Source organism: Orcinus orca, chromosome 8 (genome assembly GCF_937001465.1).
Source record: "Orcinus orca chromosome 8, mOrcOrc1.1, whole genome shotgun sequence".
Lineage (NCBI taxonomy): Eukaryota > Metazoa > Chordata > Mammalia > Artiodactyla > Delphinidae > Orcinus > Orcinus orca.
In genome coordinates, this window is record NC_064566.1 from 9,312,923 (window position 1) to 9,324,647 (window position 11,725).

Genomic DNA, 11,725 nt, shown 5'->3' on the forward strand with positions numbered 1-11,725 from the left:
TAACACAGCCCCACATCTGGCCATTGCTACTTATGAAATTTCCCCTAGACAACTACTAAGCTATGAAAGTTCTCTCAACACTGGACTATTGTACACAAAAGGCACTCTAGAAGCATCTTCCTATCTCTTCTCCGGGTAGTCGAATGTGTGTGTCATATTCAAGCTGTGTTCACTGCAGCTACTTTGAATCCCAGCCTACACTACTCTATCACTGGGGTACCTCTTAGGGACCCAGTTTGACAGCGCAAGCCAGGGGATGTAGATAAATTCAACATCAGCCTCAGGTCAAGGCCATGGAAAGGAAGCCTGCTTCAGCCATAAATATGCTACACCATAATCTTGACTAGGAAACGTTCAGTTCATCCTGCTGTAATTGTTTTTGTTTTTGTTTTTTTTTTTTTGCAGTACGCGGGTCTCTCACTGTTGTGGCCTCTCTCGTTGCGGAGCACAGGCTCTGGACGCGCAGGCTCCGGACGCGCAGGCTCAGTGGCCATGGCTCACGGGCCCAGCCGCTCCGCGGCATGTGGGATCTTCCCGGACCGGGGCACGAACCCGTGTCCCCTGCATCGGTAGGCGGACTCTCAACCACTGCGCCATCAGGGAAGCACATCCTGCTGTAATTGTAATTCACCTAAATTCACTTTTTGAGAAAAGAGGTTAAGGTTTCAGTATGATAGGACAACCTAACTCCCTAGTTGCTTTTCTTCCCCTTACATGGAGGGTTGACTGTACAAATAGTGAGTACTTTTGGCTCAAAATGTGGCATGGATCAAAGCATAACTTTATATGGTCAGTAAGACACAGTCATACACGTAATGATTTCTTAAACTGGCCTCCCCAGGAAGATAAGCTGGCTGCGTCAATAAAAGTCTCAAGAGGTCTTAGAAGGAAACAAGGCACTGAGAGAAATATGGGTCCATTTCTCTTCTGCTGTGTCAGCTTTGAAAGAGAGGGACAGATAAACAATTGCTTCTGCTCTGATAGATAGGGTGGGGGAATTTTGTGAAAGATGTGGGCACTGGTCATGTCCTGGGGCTGAACAGTCAACATTAGATCCATCCTGGGGGATGGTGCCCCTAATCCTGAACCCTGACCCTGGGCCCCTCCCCGTGATGGGAAGGGTGATAGCCATATAACTGAGCCATGGTCTCAGATTTTATTGAGCATCAGAATCACTTGGAGATGAAATACAGATTGCTGGGCCCCACTCCAGCATTTCTGACTCAGTAGGTCTGGGGGTGGGAGACCCAAGAATTTGCATTTCTTTTTTTTTTTCTGGTACGCGGGCCTCTCACTGTTGTGGCTTCTCCCGTTGCAGAGCACAGGCTCCGGACGCACAGGCTTAGTGGCCATGGCTCACGGGCCCAGCCGCTCCACGGCATGTGGGATCTTCCCGGACCGGGGCACGAACCTGTGTCCCCTGCATCAGCAGGCGGACTCTCAACCACTGCGCCACCAGGGAAGCCCAAGAATTTGCATTTCTAATGAGTTCTTAGGTGATGCTGCTGTTGCTTCTCTGGGGACCACTCGTTGAGAGCCACTTATCTAGAAGGAGCTATTGAGATCTTGTCCTTTGAAAACTCATCCAAACCGACGTTTGTGACGGTCTTCTTCATAGGATCTAGAGTAGGGGATCAGGAGGTTGGGAAATTTGTGCCAGTTTTGGTTTTCCTTTTTCTCCATTCAAGTGTTCCATGAATGATGAATGAGCTTTTGTTTAAGTGCCCAGTGTTAGAGTGCTTGGTTTAGTCCATCTGGGAGGGTAGGCTGGGGGGAATTGAAATAGGCTGGGAACGATTAAAATTAGGCCCCCCAAATAAATTTGCAGCACTGATAGCAGTTCTCAGTGAAGAGGCAGCTATTCCAAGAGGTGTCTATCAGCTAAGCTTCCTGCCACATCTTTCCCAGGGAAATTCCCAGTGCTGATTATAGCCCTTTGGTGGGCTTTTCTGTCCACAGACTAACTGATGAGCATCTTACGGGCAGGAACCTTGACAGTTCTATTTGCAACACAAGGCCAGACCAGTGCCTGGCTCTCTGAAGATTTTCATAAATGTTTGTTGGATAAAGAACAAATGGTTCAGAAACTCAAAAAAGCAAATTCCCAGAAGTCTGGGGCAACAGCTCTTGGAAAGAATGAAACTGGAGTGGCCTGGATATTTGTGAGCTGATCAGTGAGCACAACTTATGGCTATGGGAGAGAAGCCCTGGATTTCAGGTAGAGGTGCCTGGAATCCATTTTCCTGGCAGAGTCACACTGGTGCCTACTTCAGGGTTGTGGCTTAGAGGTAGTAACAGCCCCATGACGGGCACCATCTGGGCTGTTGTGTTCAGTGCTTTATGCTCTGGCACAGAGCCTGGTACACAGTAACTGCTTGCTTTTTTTTTTAACTTTAAAAAAATTTAATTTATTTTTTTATTTTTGGCTGTGTTGGGTCTTCGTTGCTGTGCGCGGGCTTTCTCTAGTTGCAGCGAGCGCGGGCTACTCTTCGTTGCAACGTGCGGGCTTCTCATTGCGGTAGCTTCTCTTGTTTTGGAGCACAGGCTCTAGGTGCACAAGCTTCAGTAGCTGTGGCTCGCGGGCTCTAGAGCGCAGGCTCAGTAGTTGTGGCGCACGGGCTTAGTTGCTCCGCGGCCTGTGGGATCTTCCGGGAACAGGGTAACCCGTGTCCCCTGCATTGGCAGCTGTATTCTTAACCACTGCGCCACCAAGGAAGCCCTCAAAATGCTTATTAAATTAAAAATGGACCAACTTCATTCAGATGGGGGGGTTCAGCATCGGACACGGGTTGGGCTGAGGTTTGGGGGTCCTGAGGATACTGATGGATAGTAATTATAATTCAAAGCTCAACATCTGAATAAGAGAACATACTTATATAAGGAAAGATCCTTCTCTAGATTAATCAACCCTAAGAAGTCTAAGCTGGATACATTTTCAGCTGAAAAATACATTTTCAGGTAAGGGGTGTATTTGTTATAGACAAAGCATGGCAAAGTATAAAGGACAAAATAAAAATGGCTATAATTCTGCCACTTGGAGATACCCACAGTTAAATTTTTTGGCATATTTCTCCCTTTCACTATTAAGATGCTCTATTTCTTACTTTTTCACCCCAGGTAGCCTTATTTGTGAGCATTTCCATGCTATTAAATGTGGTACTACTAGAAATAATACTTCAGGGAACATTTTGATACATAAGTCCTTATTTGCATGTTTTGATTAATCCTCTAAGAAAAATCCATAAAGTAGATATTTTAGGTCAAAGGTTATGCATGATACATGTTGGAGGTGGAGCAGGAAATAAGTTATGTTTCAAGAGTATCGATGAATTATGACTTTCGTCCTACCAAGAGTTCACAAAAAATATGAGAATTGTTTCTAAAATAGTTTCGTAGAGCCACAGATTTTTAATGGAGTCGATCGCTCTGTTACTGCCTTGGACAGGATTCCAGTCATCAGTCCCTTTGAAATGTTTCCCTGCATAATAAGCACATAGCATGCAAATTTCTAAATCCAGAAAGGAAAGAGCAAATAAATAAGCTTCTAAAATGTGAGGCCCTTTAAGAAACCAAGTAAGCTACACAATGCTTACTGGAATTAGGCAACTCTGCAAGGCAGGCTGGGTAAATTCTCAAGATGACAGGCCACTAAACTGTTTCTCTAGGGACAATAAGGGACCCTGCTTAGCACTCATTTTGGGAGAAGTGGAGAAAGCACACAGGCAGCCAGCCAAAAGCTTTAGTGCCTCATTGGAATTCATCTGGGGTCCGGTGGGCATCTGTCTTTGGACTGTTTTGTTCACTGTTTGTCCCTGTGCCTGGCAAGGAGCCACAACACCACACTGTAGGCTTCACAACCACACACTCTCCCCTGAATATGTTTCCCTAATTCCACTGGGCACAACCTGATGTAGCATTGTCTGTGCTGGGAGGTGCTTAGAGGAATATGAAAGCTCTCAAAAATCCAAGGTGACTGTAGGGAGATTATCAACTAGCTGTAGACACCAGACAGATTGTATTAGTCAGAGTTTCTGGTTGCATACATTGGTACCCATCTGGCTAGATGGGGTTTGTGAAATAAAAAATTATATATATATATATATATATATATATATGTGTGTGTGTGTGTGTGTGTGTGTGTGTGTGTGTGTGTGTGTTCCTGACACAGAGCTCCTAAAACCCTTGTAAATCCCTAAGTGATAAGAACACTAGGAACATCTTTTGTTCTAATGAGGTGACTCTAGGTGGGCTCCTGGGTGAACCCTGGATGGGGGCTGCTCACCAGAAGGACCAAGCGTGATTTGAAGCGTGGAATTTTCAGCCCCATCCATCATCCTCCAGAGAGGGGAGAGGGGCTGGAAATGGAGTTAATAATTGATCATGCCTACAAGAGGAAGCCTCCATAAAATCCCAAGAGTATGGGGTTCAGTGAGCTTTCAAGTTGGTGAATACATCCACGTACTGGGAGGGTGGCGCACCCCAACTCCACAAGGACACAATCTCCTGCACTCGGGACCCCGCCCCACCCCCCAGACCTCGCCCTATGTACTCTTCATCTGTCTCTTCATCTATATCCTTTATCGTATCCTTTAATAAACTGGTAAATACATTTCCCTGAGTTCTATGAGCCACTCTAGCAAAGTAATTGAACCTTATGGCAGCAGGGGTGGGGGGAGGGTGTGTGGATCATGGGAACCCCTGATTTGTCCCCATGTTTGACAGAAGTTGTGGGTAACCTGGGGTCCTACACCTGCGATTGGCATTGGAAGTGCGGTGGGAGCAGTCTTGTGGGACTGAGCCCTTAACCTGTGGCATAGTATCAGAACTGAGTTAAATTGTAGGACACCCAGCTGGTGTTGTGGAGAATGGCTTGGGGCAGGGACCATCCCTCCACACACACATCTGGTATAGAAGTATTGTGAAAGTGGTAATAGTATGAGAGCAAAGGAGACATACAGGAGCAAAGGACAGAAGGAGACATACAGAGCAAAGACTTGTAGGTTTTTCCAATACAAAGGTGCAAAAGGACTTATTAGAGAATATTAAGAACCTCTGGGATGCTCTACATCCATGCAGATGGGAAAAATAACCAACCACGCGATGGGGCTTACTCTAGGCTCCAGAGAACATACCTTCACCAACTTGCTAGGCACCCTCATTAGTCACCTTCCCTTGGGACTGGACACCTGTCTCTCCAGCTCTGCTTCCCCTGGCCACCAGGGACCTTGGCTACTTGGCTACCGGAGCACGTTCCCCCCGCCACTTCTTCACCCTGCTCATTTGTGAAGTCACAACTCACGTGGATGCATCTGGTTGGTGGAACCCAGGTCATGGGCCCCCACCTTAGCTGCAAGGAAGTCTAGGAATGCCCAGTTTGGAGTTTCTACTGTGGGAAGGCATGTTTCATATAAAAATATTGCCAAGGGCTTCCCTGGTGGCGCGGTGGTTGAGAGCCCGCCTGCCGATGCAGGGGACACGGGTTTGTGCCCTGCTCCGGGAAGATCCCACATGCCCCGGAGCGGCTGGGCCCGTGAGCCGTGGCTGCTGAGCCTGCGCGTCCGGAGCCTGTGCTCCGCAACGGAAGAGGCCACAACAGTGAAAGGCCCATGTACCGCAAAAAAAAAAAAAAAAAAAATTGCCAAAATGTAGGGGGAATCTTGAAAGGATTGGGTAGCTGCAAATGACAAATATCCATTATCCAATGAATGAAAACTACTGGGGCAAAAAAAAAGCAACACAGTCAAAGATCTTGTGGCATAAATTATTTGGGTATTAGAGGATTTCAGAGAAAGGAAAGGAACTTGTGAGCAGTGGTTTGGCACAGACAATCTTGAATTTGGTACAAAGGAAATAAAGGATTTGAATTGGAAGAGGAAACAGAAACAGAGGGCATTTCAGGTGGGGAATTCAGCTTGGGCAAAGGCATGGAGAAGGAGGGGACTGTATAATTTGTTGTCCAAACCAGCACACTTGAGAGTAAAAGTGTAACCGAGCAGGACCCTATGAGGCCTTCCCAGGACAGACCCCCCCATGTCCTGTGCCTGCCTTTTGTTTTCATAAAAACTTTAGATTCCTAGGTCTTCCCGAGTTCCAAAGAACAGATTTAATCAAAATGTGAAAATGCAGAAACAAAGGAAAACATTCAAGCCAGACAAAAAAATAATAGTTTAACCATTAAACAAAGTCAACGACCTTTAGTTCCTCCTCAAGGGCTAAGATAATTTACTGAGCCATGTCCTTTGAGCTGTTTTGCAGATACTGAAACCCCCACCAGGTGGAAGAAGTTAACTGTATGCTGACCATGAACATGTGGACCCCAGACTGGTTGGAACCAGAAGGTTGATGATGTTGACTCCTGATTGCCTCACCACCAACCAATCAGAAGAATGTCCACGGGCCGATTGTGTACCCTGCAACATTTTCCCTCACCCAGTCTTTAAAAACCTTTCTCTGAAAGCCATTGGATAGTTCAGGCCTTTTGAGTGTTAGCTGCCTGGACTCCTTGCTTGGCGCCCTGCAATAAACCTTACACTTTCCTTCACCACAACCCAGTGTCAGTAGACTGGCTTTACTGCAAGTGGATGAGTGGACCCAAGTTTTGTTTGCTAACAAAATGAAGCACTCTAAAAAATTATACTGGGACAGGGCTTCCCTGGTGGCGCAGTGGTTGAGAGTCCGCCTGTCAATGCAGGGGACACGGGTTCGTGCCCCGGTCCGGGAAGATCCCACATGCCGCAGAGCGGCTGGGCCCGTGAGCCATGGCCGCTGAGCCTGCGCGTCCAGAGCCTGTGCTCTGCAACGGGAGAGGCCACAACAGTGAGAGGCCTGTGTATCGCAAAAAAAAAAAGGGGGGAACAAGCCAAAAGGAGCAGAACAATAAAAAAGTATAAAGAATAAAATAAAATTAGAAAAATAAAAGATTAGCAAATATATATATAAATGAATCAGCAACAACAAGGTAAAACAAAACCCCAACCTAAAAGAAGAAAAAAGAAAAAAAAAAAGGCCTCGGCTATGGGGGGAGGAGTTTGGGGAGTGGTGGTGGAACTTAGGCAGGGGTGGGGTTTAGGGTGGGGCAGGGCCTACGTAGGGTGACGTTTAACGTAGGGCGGGGCCTAGGCTCAGGACCCATGTAGCCGAAGGCCTTGGGGGCGGGGCTTAGCGCGGGCAGCGTTCAAGTGTGGGGCGGGGCCTCTGCTTAGGACCAGCGTGGAAGGGGAGAGGCAGCACCTGTGGAGTGTGGAGTTCCGGAGTTTGGAGGTAAGCCCTGGGTGAGGGTGTGTGGGTGGGGTTTTGCCCAGCGGTTGGAGGGAGTCCTCAGAAGAGGTGTCTGAGTGTAGAGGTGGAGCCCTGGGTGGGTGTGTAGGGGCGGGGCTTGGGCTCTGCACTGTAGGAGGGAGGCTCCGAGGGCAGAGGATTAGGCCCAGCAGCCCAAGAGGCTCCCCGGTGCCTAAGTGGACAGGGAAAGCACTGCCATGTTCCCTTCCTGTCCTCTGCGCCACCCCCTCTTGGTCTCCCCCAGGGTCTCCCCTGTCACCGCTGGACCCCCAACCGTGGGTGGGTCCCCCTGGGTGCAGAAACTCCTCCCCTCCCCCAGCCGCCCTTCATGGGTGCTGGTCCCGTCCTGCCTCCACTTCTCCTCCCCCCTCACTCCCCCCCACACCCCACGTCCTACCCAGTCGCTGGGGGTTCCTCCCGTCCCCTTAGGTGTCCGTGGCCCCCCACCAGTGCCTGGTAGGTGCCCTAGTTGTGCGGAGACGTGAATTCTGTGTCCTCCTAGTCCGCCATCTTGACTCCACCCCCTGTACTCATTCTTTTTTTTTAATTTTAAAGAATTTTAATACATACTTAATATGAACTAGTTCAGTCCCTCTTAACATGTAAGACCCTGACTCAAAGTACTTTTATACCGTTATTTTCAAGTATTGCACAATATAGGTACAAAATTAATATTTATGATTACATTTTCTTCCACAATATATAGCAAAAATCTTTAAACCTTTAACAGAAAATACATTTTTTCAAAAAGCAAATATTCGTACATTTTAATTCCACCACTAAAGGAATATCCTGTACACAATTTAGAATAGTTGATGTCTTTAAAATGGGTATTTTACAATTTCAGTAAAAAAAATACAACATGAAGGTGCTGCTGTCACAGATCCCTGTAGTAAAAAGATATAAATGCAGGGGCTTCCCTGGTGGCGCTAGTGGTTGAGAGTCCGCCTGCCGGTGCAGGGGACACGGGTTCGTGCCCCGGTCCGGGAAGATCTCACATGCCGCGTAGCGGCTGGGCCCCTGAGCCATGGCCGCTGAGCCTGTGCTTCGCAACGGGAGAGGCCGCAACAGTGAGAGGCCCGCGTACCGCAAAAAAAAAAAAAAAAAAGATATAAATGCAATACCATGTCGTAGAAACAATATATATATAACCTTTGATATTTTACAAACTTTGTACTAAATTGAATTATACAATTAGAAGAGACCAATAAACCCACTTATTAGTGCCAATTTTTTTTTTTCTTTTCTTTGCGGTACACGGGTCTCTCACTGTTGTGGCCTCTCCTGTTGCAGAGCACAGGCTCCGGACGCGCAGGCTCAGCGGCCATGGCTCACGGGCCCAGCCGCTACGCGGCACGTGGGATCCTCCCGGACCGGGGCACGAACCCGTGTCCCCTGCATCGGCAGGCGGACTCTCAACCACTGCGCCACCAGGGAAGCCCAGTGCCAATATTTTATAAAAGAAAAATATCAGCCATGTCCTTGCTATATCTTAAATACTATAAGAGGCCATATCTGAGAGTATACTTTAAAATATACAGTCAGTATAAAATAACTTTGTGCTTGGTTTGCAATGAAAAATGATGCATGTTTTATTTTTGTAACCAAGCTTGAATGTATCCTTACTATAAGCTTAAAAAAAAAAAATCTCAAGGAGGTTATAAAAAAAAAAAATCCCCCTTGGGCCTGAGCATTTTAACTTGTACGATACATCTTTTCTTTTTTTTAGTTAGCCATAACAGGCTGGAATGGCTGGTTAGAATACCGCATGTTATTTAAGCTAAAATTCAAGCCATCTACAAAAGACTTCTCGTGGAGGCCTCCATAGGCCACAAACACATCAAAGGCATTACTGTACTGGAGAGGACTGAGGTTAAGGGCGCTGTCACCTGGGAACATTCTATTGGTACTACTACCTTGACCCTGCATATTAGGAAAAATAAGTTCCTTGGCGTTAGGAGAAAGAGCGGAGGTTTTCTGCTGTTGCTGCTGCTGCGGTGGTGGTGACGGCGGTGGCTGGGATGGCTGTTGCTGTGGCCGTGGCTTCTGCTGGCTACCCAGGCCAAGCCCATGCCGAGAGTGCACTGAGGAAGAGATGGCTTTCTGCTTCAAGAGGTCATTCACGTTCAAGCCGAGGTTGATAGGGGAAGTACGTGCAACCTTGTTGCTTCGGCCACTATTCTTCATTTTGGTAGAGCCGAACTTGGTGGCAGCAAAAGTGGCAGTGGTAAAGGTTAAAGGCTGAGTGGACCGGGGCATGAAGGGAGGGCTTACAGCAGCAGAGGGACCAAAGGGAGGAGATGGAGAGCTGGACGCTGATGAGGCTGGGTCACTTGTGGGCATAAAAACCGGGGCCTCTGGGTTAAAGCTGTTTTTGAGCTCCTTTTCCAACTCACATCCATTTTCATTATTATCATCCACATAAAACACCTTCACTGGTCCCTTTTCACCAGTTTGGTAGGAAACCTCAAATGGGTCGATCCAAACACTAGGATCCTACGGCAGATTGCCACGAACACCATCAGTGCCCAAACCACTCTCTTTGGAGGCTTGTTCAATCACTGGGTCCACTGTCTCCCCTGCGTGTATACATCTAAACCCTGATCCTTCGTATGGCTTTTCAGGATTCCAGTGCCCTTCATATTTCTTCTTAAGAAATCTTCCAAGCTCTTCACCAAAACTGTTGACACGTCTCCTGGGAGGGGGCTGCTTCCACCACAGACCCGGCAGCTGGGCAGGGGCACGGGAGGGTAGGCGGCGGTGAGCCGGCCGGGCCGAGGGCACGCCGACGCCGCCAGGCGGCGCTCGCCCCTTCTGGCTTGGGGTGGCGAGGACGGGGCCAGGGGAGCGCGCTCACTTCTCCGCACAGCCCGGTGCCCGGCCCAGCGTCCGCGTAGAGCGCCCACTCCGCGCCGCGCCGGGGCTTTCCTCCTTCTCCCCTACACTCATTCTTTAAAGACTAAACTTCTGTCCTCTGAGGAGGGGGAGGAAGGGGCTTTTTATCTGACTGTGGGATCAGAGAAGCGATGTAGCTGTTTAACTCGGTATATCATGTTCAACAACAATTGCTTGGGTTACGGATTGGGTTCAAAGGCCCCCAACAAAACCTGACCAAGTGGTTTAGCAAGGTAAGTGTTGATTTTTAAAAAGAGCATAACACGAAATCTAGTGTGAGTGATCCAGGCTGGTGCAGCGGCGGTGCACCCCATTTTCTGCCGTTCTCAGCATGTGACTTTCCTGTTTCTGGCATCCTTCTGGGCACTTTGATCACTGCTGGGCAGGAGGAATGGGGAAGGGCAAAGGGGAAAGCTCATGCCTACTAGGTTTGTCCCCTTAACTCAAGAAAGCATCCTTAGAAGTCCCCAAGTGGACTTTTCATTGGCCAGAAATGGGTCCCACGGCTGCCCCTAGGGGCAGGAGTCTCAGGGTGGAGTTTTTTTTGTTTGTTTTCAGATGGCCTTTATTTCATTCAAAAAGGAGTTTTTATTTGTAACAGGGCACCCTGTATCCCTGAATAAAACCAAGTTCTCTGGGAAGGAAAGAAGGGTGACAGGATACTAGGTAGACAACCTGAAGCTCCTGTCACCCCTGTCTCCCCACCTTTGGTAATTCCTGCGCTCCAAGTACGGAGCTTCTCAGGGCTTCACCTGAGTAAACTGATTCACCTCTAGGTAGATTGTAACTTCCTTTCATCTGCCGTTTGCTTTCCATCTTCCAAAGTGACCTCTTTTACCTGCCAGGGCCTTCTCTCCATTTCTCCCTGTCCTTGTGGCTAATACACTTTTTAACATCGTCTGTTATCATTTTAGTAGGATTTGGAAGGGAGGGATGACCAATTTGTGTGACTGATAACACCATTTGAAATCAGAGGTTGCCTGGAGCTCCAAGGAGGTGATTCTAGACACAGTGGCTCTTGGTTTTCTAGGAGGAGAGGAAGTGGGAGGGCTCCCAGGGGCAGAGTGAGGAGGTGGGACCAGAGCAGGAGGAAGTGGGCGGGGCAGGGTGGGGCGAGTTAGCTGGACAGAGGAAGGGATTGAAGGAGAGGGAGGGAAGGAGGAAGAGAAGAAGAAACGGAAGGAACAACTAACATTTCCTGAAGGTTCACGAGGAGGAACCACAAGCGCACTGCTTTACAACCTTCATCTCTTCTAACCTCAGCCACTCTGCGGACAACCCAACTCCCGCCTGGTCTTTGGCCGTAGTGGCCAGAGTGTGTCTGTTTCATCCTCTTGTCTATGGCTTTAGGTCCTCCCAGGGTCACTGGGTAGCAACTCCCCAGCTCCACCACTCTCAGCCACGTGGGGAAAAGGCTTTCCCACAGGTCCCACTGGGGCAGAGTGGGAATCGGTGAGCTCCCTCCAGCCCTTCTAGGGTGTGCAGAAGTCTTGGGGGGGACTTCCCTAGTGGTCCAGTGGCTAAGACTCTGTGCTCCCAATGCAGGGAGCCT

The 11,725-nt window shown here is 48.5% G+C and overlaps 1 protein-coding gene across 1 annotated transcript; it reads right to left on the bottom strand.

Moving 5' to 3' along the window:
* Positions 1 to 8,554: 8,554 nt before the first annotated feature.
* Positions 8,555 to 11,069, bottom strand: LOC101277794 (protein Tob1-like). Its single transcript, XM_004264206.4, is given in 2 exon segments — positions 8,555 to 10,130; positions 11,012 to 11,069. Coding segments are annotated over 2 exon segments (1,185 nt in total). The 3' UTR covers positions 8,555 to 9,003.
* Positions 11,070 to 11,725: the final 656 nt, after the last annotated feature.